The sequence below is a fragment of the Orussus abietinus genome, unplaced genomic scaffold, assembly GCF_000612105.2.
Source record: "Orussus abietinus isolate OABI.00-Male unplaced genomic scaffold, Oabi_2.0 scaffold410, whole genome shotgun sequence".
NCBI lineage: Eukaryota > Metazoa > Arthropoda > Insecta > Hymenoptera > Orussidae > Orussus > Orussus abietinus.
In genome coordinates this window covers 1-27,871 of record NW_019394552.1, presented here as the reverse complement: position 1 = coordinate 27,871, position 27,871 = coordinate 1, and the positions used below count along the sequence as shown (strand labels likewise).

The window sequence follows — 27,871 nt, the reverse complement described above, 5'->3', positions numbered from 1 at the left end:
AGTGTGATATGTATAGTGGCAGACATGAATGCCTCCCCTGCAGATACGCCATCGCCTCTGCAGGATGGGAGGGCATTGATGTCTCCCAGTGGACATACCATAAAGTCAAAACATTTATAAAACTTTTCTCCAAACTGCGTGCACCAAATTATCTTAAACCTTTAACACGCGATTATGGAGGCTCTAAGGACGAACGCGCAGCCTGTGAAATTTCATTTTCCGAAAAAAATAATATCTTTTTGGCTCATGTTCGAGATAAGTAGATCATTTCGTTCGAAAAAAGAAATTTCATGAGCAGCGCGTTATTCCTTAGGGCCTACGTAATCACGTGTTAAAGTTTCAGATAATTTAGTGCACCCAGTTTGGAGAAAAGTTTTATAAATATTTTCAGTTTCTGTTGTCTACCGAATAATTCCAAACTTTACTTATAACGTAAATATAGAGTTTGTAAGGAAGGTCCTAATATCCATGAAATATCGATTTCGATACAAAATTGTAAAAATGTTTATGAACAAATTTTTGTAAAAGCTGAAATTTCATGAGTGACACCATTTTCACATTACCTTTTTAGGAAAAATATAAGTTTTAGAACGTACATGCAATACACAGGGCAAAATGTACTATGACATTTGGCGATACGTTTGACTTATGTTTATAAAAGGATAAAAGTACTATAGTATTTGGGAAAAATAGTTGATTTCCACTTTTTATACAGAAGAAACGATGTGAACTATACCGCGCCTAATATATACCTTGTATGCACTTCACTAATTGGTACGTCGATTCCCTCTTATGGAGATGTATGTATACTTTGTATGCACTTCACCAATTGGTACGTCGATTCCCTCTTATGGGGATGTATATTTTTAAAAGGATGAAAGTACTATTGTATTTGGCAAAAATAGTTGATTTCCATTTTTTATGCGTATACCTCGTATACCTTGTATGTACTTCACTAATTGGTACGTCGATTCCCTCTTATGGAGATGTATGTATACTTTGTACGCACTTCACCAATACATATACCTTGTATGCACTTCACTAATTGATACGTCGATTCCCTCTTATGAAATACACCCTCGATTCGTCACAACAGAAATCAAGAGACTTTTTATTTCTTGTCTTTAGAGTCACCGCATAAAAGATTCGAGACAGCACAGAGAATTGTTTAAACATTGCTAAGTTCTTTGCTGGATTACTTAATATCCAATACTTGTGAACGGTGCAAGTTCCTAATTACAAAATCAATAATCTACGACGAGACAGGATATAAAAAGGACGAAAAGAGGGTTGTAGGGGCAGTCATGCGTACAGTTTACTACATATACAGGTACTCGTTACACAAGTACACATAATTACTCTGCATATGTATTTTATGCACCTCCCGCTTACCAACTAATTCTCCAAGCCCCTCTCTTTAACCGTCATCTTCCATTCTTCCCTGCAAAAATCAATAGACTTCCCTTTCAGCTTTAAATATTGCTTTTAGGTAGTCTTAGAAAACAGGGCTCGAATTGTTTAAACGTTCAGACCTCGTTTAAGGAATCCTCATCGTCATCTCGATTTTCCTGAAACGCCCGATTTACCTAAATCGATGATTGATTGCCTAGATTAACTTTGACAGTATACAGGGTGCTCCTAAAATGGATCACTGAAATTGAAGGGTGTATTCCACTCACGATACAACGAAAGTGATCCACATGATCACGGAGGTCCCTTCCTGTCTTTGTGCAAATAATTATTAACAATGGAATATCATAAAATTACTGCTGAAAATTATTTTCTTCTGCAACATAATGTATGCAACTTCGCGTACTATTTACACCTACACCATTAAAGAATTGTTATAAATTCAGGTCAAAAACATCTATTGAAAGCTTCATTGAGATACGGTATACTAAATTACATAACATACTAAATTAAATTATATACTAAATATACTAAATTAAATACACAAAAGCTCGTTGAGTGATCCTAGAAGCTCGAAGCGCTATTTCGATCTCAGTATTGTTTGAAATTTACCAGCATTTTTATCTACTAGCTTTAAGGACGTTGATATCTCTTATCTGGGCGAATCGATATTTCCCAAAAATCGAGACTCCTTCCGGCTTTCCTTACACAAAAGCTCGTCGAGTCATCCTGAAAGCTCAAAACGCTATTTCGATCTCTATATTGTTTGAAATTTACCAGCATTTTTAACGACCAGCTTTAGGGACATTGATATCTCTTATCGGACGAATCGATATTTTCCTAAAATCGAGACTCCTTCCGGCTTTCTTTACACAAAAGCTCGTCCAGTGATCCTGGAAGCTCGAAACGCTATTTCGATCTCAATATTGTTTGAAATTTACCAGCATTTTTAACGAGCAGCTTTAGAGACATTGATATCTCTTATCGGCCGAATCGATATTTCCCAAAAATCGAGACTCCTTCCGGCTTTCCTTACGCAAAAGCTCGTCGAGTCATCCTGAAAGCTGGTAACGCTATTTCGGTCTCAACCCTCTCGAGAGGACAGCATTAAACGCTGCGGAATCCACTGCGGCCCGGTTTCCCCGAATTTCCCCGAATTTCCCTGAGCGAGAAGAACCGGGGAGCTGCAGCTGCAAAAAGTTCTTGGCAAGAAAGCCGCTCGTTGAGTCGGCATTGTGCGCCGAGCTCGTCCTCGGTTCTTCTTCGGGTTCCTCTTCGGGGTCCTCTTCGAAGTCTTCTTCGTGGCTGTGTCGAGGCACGTATCGCTCTCGAGAAACGACTCGTCTGCAGAAACACCCGATGAATAGCCCCCAGGACCCGAAAGACCCCCTGGACACTCAAAAATGTCCTGGGGAAATTGAGAACGAAATAATAAGGAAATTCGAAACTGAAAATCATTGACAAAGAAGTAAATAGTGTTACGAAAAGATGGACCCGATTTGCATTCATATAAAATATAGATCAAGGGGCTATTCACTTGGCAATCAGTCAACTTGGTACAAAGATCTCAAGAAGAGGACTCGTACACAAATCTCAACGAGAGAAGTCATACACAAATCTCAACGAGAGAAGTCATACGCAAATCTCAAGAAGAGAACCATACACAAATCTCAAGAAGAGAACTCATACACAAATCTCAACAAGAGAACCATACACAAATCTCAAGAAGAGAACTCATACACAAATCTCAACAAGAGAACCATACACAAATCTCAAGAAGAGAACTCATACACAAGTCTCAAGAAGAGAACCATACGCAAATCTCAAGAAAAGAACTCATACACAAATCTCAAGAAGAGAACCATACACAAATCTCAAGAAGAGAATCTACACAAATCTCAAAAAGAGAACCATACACAAATCTCAACCAGAGAACTCGTACACAAATCACAACAAGAGAACTCATACACAAATCTTAAGAAAAGAACTCATACACAAATCTCAAGAAGAGAACCATACACAAATCTCAACAAGAGAACTCATACACAAATCTCAACAAGGTGTTCCCCCTTTTCCCGCAAGTGGCGCTCGTATCGTTAGATCAGCGAAAATATGAGATCCTGTGGAACCGACCATCCTTATACTACTTAAGGACATGAATGAAATTAAAAAAACAGAGAAGCATCGACCCTCCCTGTCCAGCCATCCCTTGTTGGCTATTCCGGGATCCGAGAGACGGGGTCTACAGGGGTGAATGCCCCGAAAGCTCCCTTGGGATAGAGAGGGTGGCCCGAAGGAATCCGAATGTCCTATGAGTTGGTAACGATGCCATCCCCTACACGCACTTTGTACCACTGGATCGTTCACTTTGGAGCACCTTCTTGACACTCCCCATGACGTCGGTCTGCACAAAGCGAAGATCAAACCCTTCCTGGTTGACACCGATACCCGCTATCGTCATCAAGGAAAAATCCTTTCATCCCCCTTTCATGCTGTAGGGGACGGCGTAGCAAAGTTGAATGCCTAAGAAAAAAAAAATCACAAAAACTAAACTATAACATTTACTTCCAATATTTTCCTGACAGATTATTCTTCGTACTTTTAATTATTAAGACTTTATACGTGCCGTTGACTTCTTAGACAATTAATTGAAATTAAATAACATTGGTAAACGCGTTTACGCTAAATGAAAATTGTAATTAAATTTAATTTTTTTAAATTATGATTAAATAAAATTTAAAAACACAAACGTGAGCGTAAACCGTAATTAACTTTAAAGAAAGCCCTTGACTTCTTAGACAATTAATTGAAATTAAATAACATTGGTAAACGCGTTTACGCTAAATGAAAATTGTAATTAAATTTAATTTTTTTAAATTATGATTAAATAAAATTTAAAAACTCAAACGTGAGCGTAAACCGTAATTAACTTTAAAGAAAGCATTTCATTTAACGGTTATGCTCCATTTTTATCGTATGGGAAGTTACACTAGTACACTGAGAAAGAAAATTTCTTTGAATAATGCTCATTTGGATCAAATGACAGCTTTTTGATAGAAAGAACATGTAATTACCCCAATGAAATATTTGCTTTTCATAAAAAAAAGAATACACTTTGGGGAATTTCTTTAAAGCCGTAACGCGTTTAATGACAACAAATAACGATGGAATGTTTGATCTGATTTATTGAAATAAATAGTTTCTCGGATATGAAAACACATTTCATTTCATTGAGCTGAAACCAAAAATATCCGAAGAAAATTTGTTTTCCTTCAAGGTAATTATTTCTTTGAACGAAGTTAAGGTAATGAAACGTATAGTTTCGATTTCTTACTTTATTATTTAAGGTATGAAATATTCGATCGATGCAATGCATCGAGGTTAAACATTCGGCATTTTTAAGCGAAGATTATATTTCTCTGATTTCATGCTACGGTTTCATTACCTCCATTCAAAGAAAAAATTTCTTTGAAAGAAAACAATTTCTTTGTACAATTTCAGTGTACTACGGTGCCTTAAGAAGTTTCACTTCAGTGATTGGCGGAACTACAATTTCTTATCAATTCTCCAAATTACCACATTAAAAAAAAAAATTCATTGAACCACAGAAATATTTAGTTAATTCAAAGAATAATTATTTGACTAAAATAAACTGGAATAAATTAGATGCAACATTTATTCGAAATTATGAGAATTTATTTGAATGAAATGAGATTCCTTGAAATTAAGAAAATATTTCTTTGGTTAAATGAATTTATATTCTCAGTGCAGCGAAGGGGTCCTTCCTGCTCCTCGTATGATATAAAAGACTGCAGAGATGTTCTAGTTGGAAACGATGACTCAAGATGACGGACTACAGGGTGCGCCACCCCTCATTGTTCGAGCCAATCCATCCCCATCCCCTGATCCCCGAGACGTGACGATCCGTCGGCTTGCCCGGTAACCTATCGCTCCATCGATACTCGATCGCCTCGAGACTTGACCGGGAAATCGATCTCACCCTAGATTAGAGCACGATGAACTCGTTTGATGGCCCAAATTCTTGGCGAAACTGACTCCCCTGTCAAAGCGATAGGAGTGCCCTCGACACGTGGGAAATTGGTGAAATTCTGCTAAGGGATGATACGTCTCAGAATCGGTTCTTTTACGTCGTCCCTTTGGAAAAGAATTTCACTAGACACGCGGACGCCATCGAAATGAGGAAAACTAGGGAAATTCTCCTCCAAAGGGACGATACGTCTCAGAATCGGTCATTTTGCGTCGTCCCTTTGGAAAAGAATTTCACCAGACACGTAAACGCCCTCGAAACAAGGGAAATTGTTGAAATTCTCCAAAGAGACGACACTACGCGAAGTCAATCGTCCTGTGTTATCCCTTTGAAGAAGTATTTCACCAGTTTTCCTCATTTTCAAAATGCTCAAATCCCTACTGAAATACTTCTCCAAAGGGACAAGGTGTCTCAGGGTTAGCCATTCTGTATCATTTTTTGAGAAAAATCCACAAGGCACCCTATCGTCCTCGAAATGAAGAAAACTGGTAAAATACTCAGAGGAGATAACACAGCACAGAGTTAATCATTTCGTGTCATACCTTTGAATAAGTATTTCACCAGTTTTTCGCATTTTCCAATGTCCACATCTTTGGTGAAATCCCTCCGAGGAATTACGCAAAATGGCTAACTCTGCATTGTGTTGTCCCTTATCGTTCGGCTTAATCCATATTCATTCTTAGAATACAATACATTCTCAATATCGTCATTTCCAAAACTGTTTAACAAAAATCAGGTTCGTCCTAGAATAGGTAATACTTCTTCGTTATTAGATGGTAACCCATTTTGAAACTGGAAAATCTAGGGATCCCTATCCTATTGTTTCCATATTTTGTCCTAGAAATCGAGCTTGCTCTAGAATAGGGCGCGATGAACTCGTTAGATGCTCCGAATTCTCTGCAAAAGTGACTTCCCTGTCAAAGTGATAGCGTCCTCGGAATGAGGGAAACTGGAGCAGAGGTCCTTTTGTGCATGCCTAAGCTCCCACAAAGTCCCTGTCGTGTTCCTCTAGGAACATCCATATTCAAAATATCCTCGTACAACCCAAAAGTGCGCGCTATTAAGATTCAATTGGAATTTTAGGCCCTCCTGTAGCTTCCCCGGATAACATAAAAAATGGATGGATTTTCAGAAAAATATTCTCCTTCGAAGGGATGAGAGAAAATGATTCTGCGTTGTGCTGTTCCTTATCTCTCGACATAATACATTTTCAACTTAGTATATGATAATGCATCCGTACGCTCGGTAATCCATATACATTATTTCACGACTCGATCCAAAAATCGATCGTGTTACATGTTCTAAATCCTTAGTCAAATTTCAGTATTCAAAGGATACTTAAGATATTCATATATATATTCCGAAACCCTTGGGGAAATTCCGAAATTTTGTGAATCTATGAAAGAAATTATTTCTGTACCGATCACCACTTAATAAACTGCTATATATAAGCAGATAACTAAACTATTAAGTAAATAAACCTATAAATCAAAAATAAAATGTGTTATTGCCATCTTATATATGGTTGAATGATACTATCTTAATACGTATGAATATAGTTCAGATTATTGAAATTGTATAAATTTCATGTAATTTAATTAAAATTTTACACATCCGTTCAAACTTCCCGAGATTGCCCCAGGACGTGAACAGATTCTCTGAATATTGTTTTCTTTCGAAGGGAATTTTCAAAAAATAATTATCTCGTGCTGTAAAAAAATACTGTATATATTTTTTGAATGCAGAGCTGATATCGCCTCGTCACTAAACGAGAACGATCGTTTGACGCCAATAAACGCTAAATAAAAAGCATTAATTAATATCGCGTGTCCACAAGATCGCGAGACTCCATGAATGGTTAAACCCACTTGGTCTGGTTTGAATAACTTTTTTATCGCAACCCCTTTTTTCCGGATCTCTGCAGTCAATTCCGAGGAGGGGCGTTTGGTGACCCTGGACTTTAATGCAGTCGTTATGGACGGTGAAAAGGGGTGAAAAAGTCGCTTAATTGAGGGAATTAAGGGCGCAACTCGGGCGGCTTTCACGGTGCATGTAGATCCCCGGAAAAATTTCTAATTACACCCGGGTAAACACCGGACTTCAAAGGACTCATTTAATTTTCCTCCGTTATCACCGCTCTCGACGGGATAAATCTCTCGTGATATCAGGGAAAGTGATTTTCTCCCGAAGGAAGAAAATTGCCCGGAAATGTGGATACCCTTTGTATTGTTTTTACCAGGTATAACAGTCGATAATCAAATTTTTATTTATTTTTTATTTAATCGTACAGTGCAGTACATTTAATGCTAGAATAATTACATGAAAATGTAGTCAATCAGTAATCCTAGGAATAGGGCCGATCAGGGAGCTACGATCTTTTTGCCTCTGTCTCTTTGCGAATATTTCCTTCAATAGTTCGCAGATTAAAATTCTTCAGGCTCGTAGAGGCACAAAGGGTGTCCCGGTTAGTCGAAATGGAGGTCGAGCGGTCTCGGGATGCGATCGCGTGCTCGCAAGGTGCGTGTAAGGTGCGTACGACTTCCGCTCCGAGTGGAACTACGAACGCACGAACATCCATCGCACCGTGACCCCTCGACCGGTTCGCCTTGGCTGCTTCTCTGCCTCTGTCGAAATTCAAAGGGCACTGCTTCTCTTCGAAATGACCCAACTCCATTCGTCAAAAAACTTCAAAGCACTCCAACCATCCGTACAAAAAAAAAACAGTCATAACGAGAAGTTCTACTTGCTGCAATTATTGAGGACACTTGATAATGGCCTAACAAAAGTTTTATCCAAGAACATTCTGCTGTATGCTTCTCTTCGAAATTACCCAACTCCATTCGTCAAAAAACTTCAATGCACTCCAACCATCCGCAGAAAAAAATTAAGTCATAACGAGAAGTTCTACTTGCTATAATTATTGAGAACACTTGATAATGGCCGAGCAAACGTTTTAGCCAAAAAGATTTTGTTGTATACTTCCCTTCGAAATTACCCAACTTTATGTCAAAAACTTCAAAGCACTCCAACCATCCGCAGAAAAAAATTCAGTCATAACGAGAAGTTCTACTTGCTGCAATTATTGAGGACACTTGATAATGGCCTAGCAAAAGTTTGAGCTAAAAACATTTAATTGTATGCTTCTCTTCGGAATTACCCAACTTCATTCGTCAGAAACTTCAAAGCACTCCAATATTAATAATCCCTCAAATTATAAAAAAAAATACCTATATTAAATCCTTACGAACAAAGGCGAATGTAAATTTAGATTTTTCATTTTTTCGAGGTATTTTTAGCCAAGAAGGTATCAATATGTAGTCGTGGGAGGAACAATGAAGAATAATTGGGGATTTGCTCTTGAGCAAAAAATGCGTACGTGTTTGTGAACGCTTGTCGGAGTGACCTCTCAATTTTGTAACTATTATCTGAGAATCTTAAAAGCCTCGAAGGTCGGTGTCTGGAAACCCACCTTTCTTGACGGATGTACTTGAGATTTGATCTGGAGGTTTTCGTCATAAATCTTCTCCCAATTGTGAGTAAAAACAATTCGAAACATTTTTCCATAAAATGAACCCCCACGATAAGACCTAGACGACGATATTAAAAATGTAAATTTTAGGCAATTTCAGTATTCAAAGTTTAGCTAAAGTCACAAATGTAATGTGATAATTTAGATTAGTACGTAACAAGTACAGACGTATGAACGAATTTCGAATTGTACGGCAGTTAATCAGAAATTGTTTAAACCACCCTACAAAACTAAAAAGCATGTGAATTAAATTCATCTAAGAGGGTATTTTAAGTTCAGCACATACCGCATCTGAATATAATTTCCAATATTCAGAGTTTATTAAAAATTTGTTAACAGTAATATATATGCATTTTAAGTTTCTAGTTACTTTTAAAGATTTCTGGGCTCGAAAGAATTCCTTGAAATTCCGAGGCATTGAAAATATGCCTCCAAGAATCAAATAATTATGCGAAACAAGTGACTTCACGAAGGGGAAAAAAAATTAATAACACTCTCTCGTGCTTCCCGAGTACTGCGCACGCATCTTTTTCTTTTTTTCTGTTTCCTGATTTCATAATTTCTATCCGAGATCTCGGGAGCCTGAAATTTGGGTGGCTGATAAACTCCCCAGAAGAGTCAATCAACGCAAGAATCCATGTGAAAACAAACCGACGGAATTAGTGCAACTTTTCACAGAGGTCCTGCGATTTTTCAGTTTCCTGGGGAAAATATTCCCGCAAAAGCAAACATCCCTCATCTCTCTCTAACACCTACGTGTCTTTTTCTCCCGGTGCTTTAACCCATGAGAAACAAATACGCTGTTAAAAGTGATTGAAATTTGAATACATTATCAGACTGTTCTCTGACTAAAGTTAAAATTGATACGATGGTTTAAATTACTCCATTAGAAATGTTTGTACATTTCATATAATTGAAATATACGATGTTAACCGAAAATTCGAAGGATTAATCGCTCGGAAATTAATGAAAGCGATTTGGTTCATTAAGAACCGATTGCCTCTGATTTCATATGATAAACAACAATGCGATTCGATAAGAAAATGATAGTCGGCGTTAAAATTGTGACAATGTTTTCATGATTTCCACTCAATTTCGTGTATTAAAATCCATGATTTCCTGAGTGAATACTAATAATTAACAAATCCATGATTTCCGCATTGAATATGGCTAAAATGACACATTTGATACAACGATGTAAATTACACCGTTAAAAATGTTTGTGAATTGCATATAATTAAAACAAACAGTTCCCTAAAAATGTCAAATTTAACATTGCGATTTCAATTCTAAACAATGTTTCTTAATATCGATTATATTTAGCATGCAAGTCACCCTAAAATTACAAATGCGATCTGTTGGTTTTAATTAACATGCAACATTTGTAGGTGCACGAATGAAATTGGAATTTCGTTAAATTTTATCAGAAATTCTTTCAATCGGCTCACATAGAATTATAAAAGTACGTATATTAAATGCATATCTATTATATAATATGAATTGGTATACGGTATTTATATAAAACCTCCGATACATATTTCACGTATGTATTACAGTTCTTTTTGGGAGGGTCGCTCGCAGAGCTTGGTACTACGGCAGCAGTAGACTTCGGTATTTTCCATTTATTAATAATTCGCCTACAGGAAATATCGCAATGGCTCGATAATGTTCGGTCGAGCGGCACCTGTCGCCATTTGTAATACAATTCATTTTCTACGTCATGACTTTTGCAGTTTGGGCGGATCGGAGGCGGTGAAGAGGCGTTGTAACTGCACGTACAGACTTTTCTCCCATGTATGTGACAATTGCAGATGTAATCTGTAATATATAGCTTAATTTGTTGCCTAGAAAGTACATATCTGCCGTCTGAGTCTACCGAAGAATGTGGTTTCCGATTATTTTCTCAAGTCAGTTCTTGGAGCTCTCGAAATGTTTATAACGAATGTTCAAAGGGAACCATTTATTTATTAGATTTATTTAAGTGAAAATGAGTAGAGGAATGATTTTACATATTCGCTTTTAATCGTCTAAAAGTAGAACGATTTCACATTTTGTGTAAATCATTGTAAAGTCAGACTTTTATAGAATGGTTGTTGATTTGTAACTAGAAACAAATTAATGATTATGTTCTCAAGTCAGTTCATGAAGCTCCAGCAGTTCATGAATTATCTCCGAAGGTTATACGAAAATATTTTGTATTATATCGAGTTTACCTCCATTATTTAACATTTTTGACAATTAATTGCAAACATCCTTCTTAATGCCGAAGAAATGAGAATCATGGCGAACTAAAGTCGAATCACCTTACAATTCCTTCACGGAGGTCTACAAAATCAATTTGAAATCTTGTTCGGTACTCCCTGATTATTTCCAAAAATTACGCAAAAGTATTTAATTCCCCAATGAGACAGCCTTCAATTTACGTTATAAACATCCTTACCGATGAAGGAATGAAAATCAAAGCCACTCAGAGTTAAATCACGGTGCGATCATTTACAATGCTTTAAAAAATAAATGTGAATTATTGCGCAGTACTCCCTAATTATCCCAAAGGTTACAAAAAAATATATAATTCCTCCAATTTAACGACCGCCTCTTAAGTCGCAAACATACCCATACTCTTTACCCATGAAGAAATGACAATCCGAATCAACTGCGACTCATTTACAAGGCTCTAAAAAGTGAGTCTGAAATATTGTACAGTACTCCATAATTATCCCCAAGGATTTCACAAAAGTTCTTAATTCCACCAATTAGACGACCTCCAATTACGCTGCAAACATCCTCATTGCCGGCAAAGAAATCAAAATCTTACAATCGAAACCTATTATTCAAACCACTTTTCTATCTTGTGCAATTCGTTTAAAAAAGTAAGTCTGAAATATATTTCAGTATATCCCAATTCCTTCAAAAAGTTACGAGAAATATTCTTCGATATTACTTCAGTTACTTCCAGAAATTACATAACGATATTTGCTTCCGGCAATTGGACTACCCCTAATTATGTCACAAATCCTCCTTGTCGATGAATCACTGTGCGATTCGCTTTCCATACTCTAAAAAGTAAATTAAATATATTATTTTAGCTTATCTAACTATTTGAAATAATTATTAAGAAAATATTTCATTCTGCCAATTTAGCGACTACCATTTACGTGGCAAAGATCGTCCTAATTTATGGAAAGAAAAAAAAATCAAAATCGGAATTAACTTGCAATCGAAAGCCCTTTTTTGTGGACATCGTCTTAATAAATAAACCCGAAACATTTTACAAAATCTCTTAATTACCTTCAACGGTTAGAATAAATATTGTTCGATATTCTCCAGTTATTTCCATAAATAACGGAAAAATATTTGATTCCTCCACTTGCACCTCCTCTAATTATGTCGCAAATCCTCCTTACCGATGAATCACCAGGCGATTCGTTTTCCATACTCTAAAAAGTAAATTAAAAATATTGTTTAAGCTTATCTAATTACCTCAAATGATTATTAAGAAAATATTCAATTCTGCCAATTTAGGAACTACCATTTACGTGGCAAAGATCTTCCTAAGCTATGAAAAAAAAATAAAAAAATAAAAATCGGAATTAACTTGCAATCGAAAGCCCTTTTTTTTGTAGACATCGTCTTAAGAAATAAACCCGAAACATTTTACAGAATCTCCTAATTACCTTCAACGGTTAGAATAAATATTGTTCGATATTCTCCAGTTATTTCCATAAATAACGGAAAAATATTTGATTCCTCCACTTGCACCTCCTCCAATTATGTCGCAAATCCTCCTTACCGGTGAAGAAACGACAATCAAAGCCAACAAAGTCGAATCACCTTGCGAGGGCCCAACGAGGTCTCGCTTACGAAGCGTTGACCAACCGGAAACTCGGTCCAACAATCCGATGACAATGGCGATCGGTGTTGGACAAACGGCGTAGCCCGAGGGGGCGATCGTTTCCCGGTTACGTTGCTTCGGACCTTTCCAAGTGTCGGCCGATCGTTAAATCATTCGAAAGGCGCTTCGATGAATGGCTTCCTGATCTAATCCCCGGGCTCAGCTCGGATTATTCCGCCAAGGGCCAACGCAACTCCGAAAACCTGCATTTATACGCACTCAAATGGAAATCGATGATGACCCGGGGGGCATTTTAATTGAATTGGACATGAAAAATGGCCACATAAAATATAAACCTCGTTCCGAAAGTGCTTCCTATTCAAGGCGTAAAATTAATTGCATTTATATCGTATGGCGTCATCCTTATAATTTCTTTTCTTTTTTTTTTTTATTTTTTATTTGCGAAGATATTCCCGGACTCGGTCGTGTTCCTTTTACTCATGCTATTTGTTAAAATTATTTACTTAAATTATCAACGTTAAGTAACGTCGAAAGATAATTTTATATTTTATTTATGAGAGAAAATTTCATGTCTTGAATAGAATTGCGGACCGTATTTATATGGAAGAGATTCAGTTTTTTTTTGTTTTTTTTATTTTTACGAAATGTGCTTTGCAGTACTATATTACCACCAAAAATTATTTAGATCTTGTATTGGAAGAGGTACGCGGCTTCGTCTTAATGTTATATTGTTAAAAAAAACTGGAATCAATTTATGAGCCATGCATTGCATGTTTTAAGTAGAAATGACGTGCCACATTTTTAATACATGATTAAATTCATGTAATATACGTGCTTTTTAATTTAACAAACTCGTTCGTACATTTACAAACAATACTTAGAAATTTCAATCATCAAATTTGCAACTTTGATACAATTTTGTTGTACTTAAATTGCACGTTTACATTTTTAACGGTGTTGTAAACACATTTAAACAAGTTTGAAAATATCACATTGATATTTAAGGAACGTGGGATGATTTATTCATAAAAGCGCATGATTTTCTCTTATAAGAATGACAATAAATTATTAAAGAAACACCCAAGTGGTAGGTTTTCGACCTCCATTCGACGAAACGTCGGTACACATTTTCCCATTCTGAAATACTGCAAATGGTGCACCGAACCCTGTTCCGATTTTTCATTAAAAGCTTTAAATAAAAGCTCATAATTTTCTCTTTTATAAAAATCACAATAAATTATTAAAGAAACACACAAATGGAAGGTTTTAGGTTCGAAGAAGCCTGATTCGGCTGAAATACTGCAAATGGTGCACCGAACCCTGTTCCGATTTTTCATTAAAAGCTTTAAATAAAAGCTCATAATTTTCTCTTTTATAAAAATGACAATAAATTATTAAAGAAACACACAAATGGAAGGTTTTAGGTTCGAAGAAGCCTGATTCGGCCGAGCCCTGTTTCGATTTTTCATTAAAAGCTCTCGATAAAAGCTCATAATTTCCTCTTTTAAAAGAATGATAAATTCTTACAGAAAAACGCAAGTGGAAGGTTTTCGACCTCCATTCGACGAAGCGTCGGTATACATTTTCCCATTCTGGGATACTGTAAATGGTACATCGAACCCTCTTTCGATTTTTCCAATAGGGCGAAAGCTGCACTTTCCACGGGCCGTCCAATTATTCATTTCCGCGAACCGAATCAATGGCGGAAGTGCTTTCTTCGATCGACACCGAACATCGAACTTGGGAGCCATCAAAGCCTTCCATAGGCGGGATATCCTCGTTGATTTGATTTCCCCTTTTCCAATTTTATTTTACACGCCGACGACTTAATTGATTCCGCGTTTAATGCTTTTAATGGAGCGGCGTTCACGATGCGACCTCTCTTTGCGGAGCTCTCCTTCCCGGCGAGCTCTCGTTACTCTTTGCCGAGCCTTCGAAAGGGGGATTCCTAAATTAAGAGCGGGACGATTAAAAAAAATCCCTGCAACCGGAAGGAGGTCCTCGACGCCGGTGGGGACGGAGGAAGTGCACATCGCGACGCTTCCGACGTCGACTGTTCGGTGAATTTCGAACAAAGCGGGTTCGCACGCCATGTTGCGTTCGTCTAGGAAGTGCAAGTCGTGAATTGGTGAAAGAAATTGCTGAGAAAAAGAAAAAATGGTAAGACCGATCGGGGATGAGTGATGGAATTTTTGCAGATTTATGAATTTTAGGTGGAATGTTTTTACATGCCGTATAGAATTAAACCAACGAAATATTTCGTCAATTCAAAAAGTACTTGTTCGACTTAACCCTTTGAACACGGAGCCATTTCGACATATGGGCGAAATTCGTCTAACCGTGCAGGCAATATTGGACCAAACGTCGGACGCCTTTAGGCGCTTTTAGTAGCCAAAGAGTTAAATAAACTCGAATAAATTGTAGGCAACGTTTATTTGGAATTGTGAAGATTTATTCGAATCCAATTATTCTTGGATTAACAAAATATGTCTTCGGTACTATTCAAAGAAGTATTCCTTTGTCTCAATGAATCCTTTTTCCCGGTGTATGTATGATTTGAAACGTATTCCGTTTATCTAGAAGTGCACGTTGAGAAATAATCAGACAAATTGTTGACAAAAAATCGTAACACCAATCTCTGGTCCCTCGGAAGATATTTGCATGTTAACCCTAATCTTTGGTCAGTCATGACATTTTGCATGTCATTTAACTAGCATTCGAATAAATACAAAAACTCATCCCGCAGGGTCACTTCCCATCAGAGATGTTTCATCTTGCGAACTTCATATTTTTCTGTGTGCATCAAAAAGGGAAATTCCATATCAATTTTTTTAAGGAAACCACCCCTTTATTTCCAGGAAAAATTCCATATATTCCAATCCTTCAAACATTTGTCATAAATATGGAAGATACAAATGATGCTTGTATCCCTTAATCCCGCTTCAATAATTAGAGATTCAGCGCTTTCAATTAGTAACTCATTAAAAAGTTCCCTCACTTCTTACTTCTTTCATTAATGACTGAAGTTCGTGCAGTCAATAACTTCCTTAAAAAATAAATAAATACATTCAGCCGATGCGCATTCTCTCTCTTAGGTAACTGACGTAACTTCATATTTCTCTGTATCCACTGCAAGTAGAAATTCAATATCAATTTTTTTAAAGAAACTACACCTTTGTTTACGGGAATAATTCCATGTATTCCAATCTCCCCAACATTGTAATAAATATGTAAGATACAAATGATGTTTGTATCCCGTAATCGCACTTCAATAATTAGAGATTCAGTCCTTTCAATTAGTAACTCATTAAAAAGTTCTCTCACCTCTTCTTTCATTAATGACTCAAGTTCGTGCAATCAATAACTTCCTCAAAAAATAAATAAATTCGTTCAGACGACGCACATTCCCACCACTCTCTCTTAGGTAACTCTTCTCATTTTGAATCCGACTTTCGAGCGTGAGACTTTTCCCTGAATTTCGATTTCCTGCTTCGTATCAATGAGGCAAACGAACTCGGTCCCAGCCGGGCTTATGAGTTTCTATGCCGAGAATATATCTCCTCGAAGATTTTTCCCTTCCACGTAAGAGATTTCCGCCTTTGTCTGGCGAAAGCGAGCGTGGAGGAGGCTCTCGTACCCTCGATTATTACAATAAATTAGCACTCGACGGGAGGATGGAGTAAACCTCGATTCCACCTAGTCGAATGCATCGAGTGCAAGCCCGAGATCCTTCCTGCAATTATTCCCCCCGAGAAAGGCTAGACCAGGAAATATCCTTAACGAAGGACTCCCCTCGTCGTTTATCCACTCCCCAGGGTTTACGCAAGAGAAAACCTCGTTAACATGTTTTTCCTAATAATTAACGAAATTAATCCGTCGCTGATTACCGAGAAAGTTGGGTGGCTCGGGGTACACTTACGTTTCTGGAAACAAAAAGGAAATGTGATAACTAAATGGAAAGTTAATCCTTTTATTTGTTTATCCGTTACCTGGTTATTGATGCGAGAGAGAAGATTTATGTACCTTTGGAAAATATAGACCGAAGTGAGTGGACTAATTATTATATAGATTATTCTGAACTGTCGAAAATGTTTGGAAATTCTGGACAAGGGTAATTATTATTAAATAAACGAATATTCGTATCAATTCTTTGCTGTTTTTATAATAATGTAAATATGTCTGCCGCGTTTGTACCGTGAAATTTATAATCTGAAATATTGTTAGTTATGATTACAGTAAAGAAAGCAAAACTATTTACCATTACTTAAGATGATACGAAAGGCGCTGGGAAATTCGATCGAGGTTTGATAAATTAAAGTTCATCTCCGTTCTTATCTAAAATTAAAAAAAAATTAAATCCAGACTTTTAAAAGGAACGTTTAAAAATCAGAAATCAAAGTTCCAGACAATTCAATTTACAACGTCGAAAGGGAAATATAAACAGAGATGAAAATTGAAGAGAAATAATGAAATATGGATTGCGAAGAATTATTCAATCCAGATCAGATCGAATTAAAGTTCATCTGTATTCTTATCTAAAATTAAAAAAAATTAATTCCAGACTGTTAAAAGGAACGTTTAAAAATCAGAAATCAAAGTTCCAGACAATTCAATTCAGAACGTCGGAAGGGAAATATAAACAGAGATGAAAATTGAAGAGAAATAATGAAATATGGAGTGCGAAGAATTATTCAATCCAGATCAGATGGAATTCTCGAGGCCCGACTTCATCTTCGTCCTCATTTGGAAGGCTCTCGCTCGGTTTTCTCCGAGTCGCGGTTCGTAAAGTCGTAACCACGCTCGGCCTAAAGTCCGACGGCCATCTTTCTTCCCCGTAATTATATCTCCCGAACAATTACGCGTTTTATTAGCCGCGCATAAATCACCGCCGGTGCCCGGAAGGGCAGCCATTCCGGTTCCTTCGGTCCTCCCCCTCGGGAATTCGCGACTTTCCTCCTCGCCGAGAATCCTGGAAATCCTCGCAAAACGATTTCCTCCTGCTCGGCTTCTCGAAAATTAATTCACAAGGTTGCACGTCGTTCGGCAAAAGGGTTTAAGGGGGCTCGTACCTATTCACAGCGTTAAGGTGATGTGAAAGTGGCGTCGAAGAGGTTTTATTTATAAAACTTTTCTCCCAACTCGGTTTACCGGATAGTTTGAAACTTTACAACGTGAATAGGGAGACTATAGGGAAGGTCCTGAAACTCATGAAATTTCAATTTATTTCAAATTTGTTTATAGATATATTCATTTTCGATTCTAAGCTTCCAAGAAGCGTAAAACATCGAAAACGTGCCCGGACCACGCCATGTTGGTTCTAGTCCATGATAAGTAAATAAATTTACTTGGTCAGAAATTACTATTTTCATTGATTTTCGATAGCGTTCGATGATTTCAAAAAGCCACTTTATCAAATATGGAAAGAGTTGCAACAAAAAATATTAATAGATAAGTCAAATCTTTTGTAATTTTGCTCCCACATATTACAGGTGGTCGTTTATATGGTTACATATTCTGTATGCTAAATATTAACTATGCGGAACCAAAACCTTTTAAGGTATTTTACGACAAAGCATGAGAAATTATAAATGCTTAATTTAGAGACGAAACGAAAGTTTTCGGAATTTTTTCGGATATTTTTAAAGGATACTTCCTTTTACTGATATTATTTTTTGCCGATGCCGTATCAGTCCAAGCGAATCGGGTCATGGACTTATTTTCTTGATAACACCGGCCTCACCCTACTAACCTGCCATTAAAAAGAGTATGAAATAAACATACTAAATAAATACAGTCATAAATAATGATTTTATTTTTTAGATTTTTGTACCCTTCCTAAGATTCATTAATTTTCAACGAGGATTGATTTACGTCTCCTGGCGGCATTCATCGTCATCCCTAATGTTATTAACAAATCTTAACGAGTCTAAATGTCTATCAAAATGAATAATTCTTTCCGTGACGTGCGCTTCTTTTTCTTCTTGCCGATCCCTTATCAATCCATTCAGGGAAGATGTCAATTAAGGACCTTTCCTATCCATCTCATAAAAGCGCATCTCTTTCTGATAATCCGATTTCACTTTACTTTCTTAACGTCAATACCTGTCTCAAACTAATGTATTAAAATTGTTGTATAATTCAAAATTTACTCATCCGTTTCGTAACGCATTATTTCATAAGTTGTTAATGTTTTTTTATTCCGAACACTAATTAATCCGTTGATAACTTCTCGCGCGACATCGCACTCCTTTTGCTCTTCCCGATTCCTTATCAATCGGAGAAGCAATTCGTGTCAAGTGCGAAGTTCCGCCTTATCAATGTGCAATTTTTCCTGATCATCTAGATTCCACCTTCTTACCGTAAATATTACGGTATCTAAAATTAATGAATAATTTACAAGTGACTCATGTTCCTTAACGCTACTTCGTTGTTCCTTCCCTTTCCAATTTTTGTTTAAATTCGAAACATCCATAGAAATCAATCATTCCATCCGCGACGTCTCGCACGTTTTGATTTCCGCCGATCCCTTATCAATCCAGAGAAGCATATCAAGCACGAGGTTCCATTATCTTATCACGATCATCAAAATCTCACTTGATATCATCAAGAATTACCATAAATTAACGATCCACCTGTAATTCATGTTCTTTAACACTAGAACTACCGGCGGATTTTTTTTATATAGAATGGGCCATTTGAAACCAGTCATTTTGATTGTTCTTGGTAGTTCTAGTGTTAACGCAAATTCGTTGTTCCTAACTTCATAAAATTTGAAAAATTTGAAACATCCATGGAAATCAATCATTCCATCCGCGACGTCTCGCTCCTTTTGCTTTCTGCCGACCCCTTATCGGTCCAGCCAGGAAAGCATATCAAGTGTGGAGTTCCATTTTCTTATCACGATCATCAAAATCTCACTTAATGTCATCAAGAATTAATTAGAAAAATTCGAAACATCCATGGAAATCAATCATTCCATCCGCGACGTCTCGCTCCTTTTGCTTTCTGCCGACCCCTTATCGGTCCAGCCAGGAAAGCATGTCAAGTGTGGAGTTCCATTTTCTTATCACGATCATCAAAATCTCACTTGATGTCATCAAAAATTAATTTAAAAAATTTAAAAAATTAAAAAAAAACATCCATAGAAATCAATCATTCCATCCGCGACGTCTCGCTACTTTTGCTTTCTGCCGATCCCTTATCGGTCCAGCCAGGAAAGCATATCAAGTGTGGAGATCCATTTTCTTATCACGATCATCAAAATGTCTCTTAATGTCATCAAGAATTAGTTTTAAAAATTCGAAACATCCATGGAAATCAATCATTCCATCCGCGACGTCTCGCTCCTTTTGCTTTCTGCCGATCCCTTATCGGTCCAGCCAGGAAAGCATGTCAAGTGTGGAGTTCCATCGGTCCCGCCCGCGCGCATCGTCCGATAAGTCCTCGCAGCCTTCCGTAGTCGCCGCCGCCTCTCGATATTCGACGCACGTAAATACACTCGAAAGCTCCTCCAGGTTCGCCGGTCCCCCTTTCCGGCCCTCGCATCCGTGACGCAAATCCGGCCGGTCCGAGGCCGGACGCCCCCGCGACGTCGACGCCGTCCGACACTCCTCCCGGGAGGTTTCTGGGTCAGAAGTGGCCCGATTTATAACGAGGAAGTTCCACGACGAAGGTCTCGAACGCACCGGGACCAGTCCGGAGACACGTGGACGCCGAAATCTCGGATCGGCCGGCGAATTTCGCCATTACGATTCCACCGAGATCTACTTACGTTGTTTATTCAAATGAAATGGGGTTTAGGTACTCTTTTAAATAAGAGCGGTCTAGAGGATTGAAAGGATCGATCCTTTTGGAAGGTACATGGACGCCGAAATCTCAGATCGGCCGACAAATTTCGCCATTACGATTCTACCGAGATCTACTTACGTTGTTTATTCAAATGAAATGGGTTTTAGGTACTCTTTTAAATGAGATCGGTCTAGAGGATTGAAAGGATCGATCCTTTTGGAAGGTACGCGGACGCCAAAATCTCGGGTCGGCCGGCAAATTTTGCCATTACGATTCTACCCAGATCTAATTACGTTGTTTATTCAAATGAAATGGGTTTTAGGCACCCTTAAATAATAAGATCAATCTAGAAATTCAAAGGGATCGATCCTTTCGGAAGACGCGTGGACATTGAAATCTCTAATCGGCCTGCAAATTTCGCTGTTACGATTCTACCGAGATCTACTTACGTTGTTTATTCAAATCAAATGGGTTTTAGGTACTCTTTTAAATGTGATCGGTCTGGGGGATTGAAAGGATCGATTCTTTTGGAAGGTACGTGGACGCCGAAATCCCTAATCGATCGGCAAATATCGCTGTTACGATTCCACCGAGATCTACTTACGTTATTTATTCAAATGAAATGGGTTTTAGGTACTCTTAAATAATAAAATCGATAATAAGATCGAAAATCCGCTTGATTACTGAAATTGAAAGTAATAGCCACAACGAGTACGTAGTTTTACGTACTTATACATACTTTCACGATCCAATCCTAGCCAAGAAATGGCATCCAATTAAAGAAAATAAACAACATTGATAAGGAATATATTGTTCGCCCTAGTGCGATCCGACTATTAAATATCTGCTTAAATGAAAAAAAAATATGGGAGCGTATATTTCACGATTCAGTCCTAGCCGATAAATGGCATCCACTTAACGAAAATAAACAACATTGATAAGGAATATTTTGTTCGCCCTAGCTCTATCCCACTATTATAAGTATCTGCTTAAATGAAAAAAAAAAAAAAAAATGGGTACGTATATTTCACGATCCAGTCCTAAGGAATATATTGTTAGCCCTAGTGCGATCCTACTAGTATCTGCTTAAATGAAAAAAAAAAAAAAGAAGAAGAAGAAGAAATGGAAATGTATATTCTCACCTCCGATTTGAACCTACCAATCAATTCGCATCATATCCGCAGGAAAGGTCTCTTATTCGTATATTCGAACCTCTGATTCACATCTGCATTCACGTCCGCCAGGGAACATCCGAATTTCCAGCGAGACCAGCACTAATTTAGCTCCAATCCTCCCGTGAACTTTCCTCTGCAATATTAGTCCAGTCCTCGAACTCCCAACCGCATCACTTCCGAACTGGAGGACGCTCACAGAGCTCAATGCCTGCGTTTACCCGAAGTAACAATTGTACAACTGTTAGGAGAATTTCGCGAGAACGAGCCCGCTCGAGTGTGGTGCCTACAGCATTTTCAGAGAGCGAGTGCACCGCAATGGATCCTTCGAAAAGTGCTGTACACGCGAGCGCTGAAATTATATTCATCCCCCGGGAGAAACTGGCATAGAAATGTTGTGTAATTCCGATGGTAATACCCAGGAAATTACGGAACGAGCGAATCGTTTCCTCGAAGTCATTCGAATTCTTTCCAAGTGCTCTTCACTGTTTGATCTCTAAATTGTTGGGGTTGAAAACCTTTCAAACGACGTATGCAAACAGCGTTTGCCTAGCCGTTCGTTGTGTGGCAAATTACTTGCCAAGAAATTGATAAACAATAACTAAAAGTCAAATTTTGTATATCTGGTAACTACGTGTATCGTTTAGCGCGACAGAAAGAGCTAGGGCTATGTCTTGGTAATTATTAATATTTTCTAAAACAATATGGAATCGTTATCTCTTTACGTTCTCTTAAGGTGATATGAAAGTGTGATATATACGTACCAAAAAGTCAACATATTTATCAAAGTTTTCTCCAAACTGGGTGCACCGAATTATCTGAAACTTTCACACGTGATTTTGGAAGCTCTAAAGAAGAACGCAGTGCTCCTAAAATTTCATTTTTCGACAAAAATTTTGCATTTATCTTGGACAAGAATCAAAAAAAGATATATATATTTTTCTTTTTGTTCGAAAACCGGCAGCGCGTTCTTCTTTAGAGCCTCCATAATCACGTGTTAAAATTTCAGGTAATTCGGTGCACCCCGCTTGGAGAAAAGTTTTATAAATATTCTGACTTTTTGGTACGTACATATCATGCTTTCATATCACCTTAAGGTGACATGAAAGGGTCATTCTATATATCATAACGTTAAAATATTTACAAAACTTCATTCCAAGCTGGGTGCACCAACTCATTTGAAACTTTAACATGTGATTATGGAAGCTCTAAAGAAAAACGTGATGCTTGTGAAATTTCATTTTTCCAACAAAAATTTTGCATTTAGCCTAGGCTAGAACGAAGGCGACATTTTTTATGAAAAATTAAATTTCACGAGGGTCGCGTTCTTCCTTAGAGCCCCCATAATCACGTGTTAAAGTTTCAGGTAATTCCGTGCACCCAGTTTGGAGAAAAGTTTTATAAATATTCTGACTTTTTGGTACGTATAATATATATCACAATTTCATATCACCGTAAGGGGATATAAAAGTAGCATCTGAGGTTTCGATCATTCATGAAACTTTTCGCTGAACTGGGTGTACCGAATTGTTTCAAATTTTACAACGTGAATATGAAGTCTATAGAGAAGGTCCTGAGATTCATGAAATTACATTTCTTATACAAAATTTAAAAAATACCTGAAAACAAATTTTAAAAAAATATTGAAATTTCATGAGTATCAGGACCTTCCTTATAGTCCCCATATTCCCATAGTAATGTTTAAAACGATTCGGCAAATCCAGTTCAGAGAAATGTTTCATAAACAAAACCTCTTCGAGGCTACTTTCACATCACCTTAAACTATGAATGTTGATCGGTGATTTGCATAGTTTTTATCTTTAGCTTTCTTGTCCATGTTGTCTTGGACGTTAATGAACTGTTTACAATGACCCTTTCGCTGATTTAATCTTTTGTCATTCTTCAGCTTGAGACATTAGATTGATATCGTGCATCGTAGATTTGGTGCCGCCACTGATAAAAAAGTTACTATTGGCCCCATTAGAAATTGATCTGCATTTTAATATCAAGTCAGAAATTTGAGCTTATTTCCTTTAACTTCATCATTTCTTATTATATTTTCCCTCGTCGGAAAATCGTAATTATTTCATAGGGCTAATCCTGCAGAATTTTTGATTTTGTTATAATCACCCTCGTTATATTTTTATTGACAAGTCGTCCTTAAGCGTAGATTTTTAACTCGCCGTATTTCGGTATCCCTGTTTTTTATTCTTTCCCGTTTTCGAGGTACAACCTACTCGTACAGAGTCTGGAATTTCACGAGTTGAATTTTATATGTTTCCTCTTCCTTTTATTTTTAAGATCTCTCCTCGAGAACGAGTAACTTCGAACAGCCTGATGCACGCTTCGGGTCGAATCGATTTCCTGGGGGAGACCGAATCTCTTTCCTGGACCCCCATTCTGGATTTCCAAGATTCAAAGGGCCACCAAAAAGCCGAAGAAACGAATCACCAGGTAGATCGAACACGTCCAGGGAAAATCGCCACCTCCTTTTCGGTACGTGCTCACACCATCTATAAAGATACGGATACACATTACGATTACTGGAAGGGTGTTATAGAGAATTGATTAATTTTCCTGTAAGACTCTTTTTATCATCACCAGCCTGATTTATGTATATAAAGCTGGAATTGCCACTATAGCACAATTCAATAAAATTTCTTGCAAAATTTCTTGCTAATTTATTGCTATTTTATTGCGCAAGAAAAATTTTTTGCTGCTATACTTTTCCGAAAAATGATGGTGATGTCAGCTTTATATAAAGCTAGCACTGCCACAATAAAAAACAATTATTAAATAAATGTTCATCGATGAATTATATACCAGAATGTATTGCTAATTGCTCGCAGAAAAACCAAATTTCAATTTTTTTCCTCACCCCTAAAGGGGTAAATCGCCACCCCTAGTGATGGCGTGTGGCAGAAATTGCCTGGTCTTCGTGCAAAATCATCCAAACTTTCAGCTTCGGCTCATCAAAAAGTCAGGAATACGATCCATCAAACGCGTCCTAGGAAAATCGCACCCCTTCCGTTACGCGGTTATTGTGTACAAAGGCAGGTCCATAATATTTATGACAGGGAATTGCCTAATCTTCCTGCAATACCGGATCATCCAAACTTCAAGCTTCGGCTCCTCATCGAAAGTCCACGGAAACGAGCCATCAAACACATCCGAAGAAAACCACATCCCTCCTTAAACGTGCTCATCATCTAGAAAGTTGCGTCGACGTAACATGGTATCTAGATGCCATGTTACGTCGGTGCAACTACCATGAAGGGTGATTGATAGACGGAGACTCAGTCTCGTCCGAGGAAAATCGCGTCCCTTCCGTTACGCGGTCATCATCTAAAAAAAGTCAGATCTATAATATTTGTTGGGGGAAGTTCCCTGATCTTCTCGCAATACCGGATCATTCAAACTTCCAGCTTTGTGTCCTCATCGAAAATCCACGGAAACGAGCTGTCAAACACACCCAAGGAAAATCGCACCACTTCCGTAACGTGGCCGTCATCTAAAAAGTCAGGTCTACAATATTGGTAGGAGGGAGTTCCCTGATCTTCTCGCAATACCGGATCATTCAAACTTCCAGCTTTGTCTTCTCATCGAAAGTCCACGGAAACGAGCCATCAAACACATCCGAAGAAAACCACATCCCTCCCAAAACGTGCTCATCATCTAGAAAGTTGCTTCGACAGAACATGGTATCTAGATGCCATGTTACGTCGGTACAACTACCATGAAGGGTGATTGATAGACGGAGACTCAGTCTCGTCCGAGGGAAATCGCGTCCCTTCCGTTACGTGGTCATCATCTAAAAAGTCAGGACGATAATATTGGTAATAGGGAGTTCCCTAATCTTCCTACAAAACTGGATCATCCAAACTTCCCGTCTCCACATCGAAAGTCCACGGAGACGAGCCATCAAAGACATCCGAGGAAAAACCACATCCCTCCCTAAACGTGCTCATCATCTAGAAAGTTACATCGACTTAACATGGTATCTAGGAGGGTAATTGATAGACAGAGACTCAGTCTCGTCCGAGGAACATCGCGTCCCTTCCGTTACGTGGTCATCACCTAAAAAGTCAGGTCTATAATATTTGTAGGAGGGAGTTCCCTGATCTTCTCGCAATACCGGATCATCCAAACTTCCAGCTTTGTTTCCACATCGAAAGTCCACGGAGACGAGCTATCAAACACCCAAGGAAAATCGCACCCCTTCCGTAACGTGGCCATCATCTAAAAAGTGAGGTCTACAATATTGGTAGGAGGGAGTTCCCTGATCTTCCTACAATACTGGATCATTCAAACTTCCCGCTTCGTCTCCACATCGAAAGCCCACGGAAACGAGCTGTCAAACACCCAAGGAAAATCGCACCCCTTCCGTAACGTGGCCATCGTCTAAAAAGTCAGGTCTACAATATTGGTAGGAGGGAGTTCCCTGATCTTCCTACAAAACTGGATCATCCAAACTTCCCGTTTCGTCTCCACATCGAAAGCCCACGGAGACGAGCCATCAAAGACATCCGGGGAAAACCACGTTCCTCCCTAAACGTGCTCATCATCTAGAACGTTAAATCCACGTAACTCGGTAGCTGGTAGGGTACCGGATAGACAGAGACCCGGTCTCGTCCTCCCATCTACGGACCGTCGTATACATGCTCGTCTACATGGTCATGTAGCCGGTCCCGTACATGTATCCTTCGACCTTATATACCTTCTACATCCACACACCCTAGCCCACCGTGTAGGTGCGAGGTTCGGGGTTACGAGCCGCACCTGTGACCTACTGAACTATCTTTCAGTCGATACGACGTCGCTGACGACTCGACGACGACGCAAGGACGTCTACGACGACGACGACGACGTCCCGGTAAATCTCATCAGCCTTTTTTCTCTCTCGCTTCACGTCGCCGAGACAATCGATTCCGGTCGTGACGACTGACGAGCTTCCCTCTGGGGCACCTCAGGGTCTCCGACGTTTCCGTCTTGGCCTTTCATCTTCTGCGTCGTTGGTCCCTCTCGTCTTCCGAGGGTCGAGCTCCTCTTTTTTGACGAGTGTCCCACCGCAGGAATTTTGTTTTCTGAGTTCATTCTCGTCGATCACGCGTAAGTGTCGCAATCGCGGGATGCAACGGGATGAACTCCTCTTTTTTGGCGAGTGTCTCCCACCGCAGGAATTTTGTTTTCTGGGCTCGTTCTTGTCGATTACGCGTAAGTGTCGCAATCGCGGGATGCAACGCGTCTTCGTTATTTGTTAGTTTTGCCGTTTGATTACTATTTTCTATCTGTAATGTATATTCAGACAGGTTTTTTCAGTGTTATGGACAATGTATACCGGTGAAGATATTCATTGCATTCATACACCTATAGGGCATAAGGTGTAGTTAAATTCTAAACATGTCTTAATAGGAAGTAGGTATTTAGTACTAATTTTGAAATAAATGTATAATTTGATGCATCGTGGGGTAATTCTCGGAAATTTCGTAAAATTAATACACTTATTCTCTGAGTATATAACATGTATCTTTAAAGTATATAATAAAAATGGTATGAAATCGGTTTACCATGTCTGAATAAAACTTCCTAAAGGTTTGTTATAAAATTACTATATCTTTGTTTTTTTAACAGGGTTTAGTATTGCTCGGGGGTTTTGGGACTGGGTAAATTCCTACATTTCGTGAAGAACAAACCAATGAAAGAAATTGTCGCAGTACTAGTCACGGAGACTCAAGAAACTAGAACATAAAATAATAAATCAGTTATTGAATAAATGAAACTAAGAAATAAATTAATAACTAAAATGTATTATCATCCAGTACAGGGAAAAGGCCCTGTTCCTAAACATATCTAAACGGTAATGTATGTCATATGTGTAACCACGTGAAATAACCTATTTCTTGTTTCCTTCCTGCTATTAACAAATTCAACATTTTAAGGTGATATGAAAGATACATATAAACGTCAAAATATTTATAAAACTTTTCCCCAAATTAAGTGCACCGAATACCTTAACTTCAGCACGTGATTATGGAGGGCCTAAGGAAGAACGTGGTGCTCATGAAATTTCA

The 27,871-nt window shown here is 38.2% G+C and overlaps 1 protein-coding gene across 1 annotated transcript in view; it reads left to right on the top strand.

Annotated features, from left to right (window-relative positions):
• Window positions 1-24,368, top strand: part of LOC111674011 — a 46,650-nt gene extending 22,282 nt beyond the window's left edge. The window contains exon 2 of the mRNA XM_023432676.1: window positions 24,102-24,368. Within this exon, the coding sequence (XP_023288444.1) occupies window positions 24,102-24,368 (267 nt within the window). The remainder of the gene's footprint in view (window positions 1-24,101) is intronic.
• The last annotated feature ends 3,503 nt before the right edge of the window (window positions 24,369-27,871 follow it).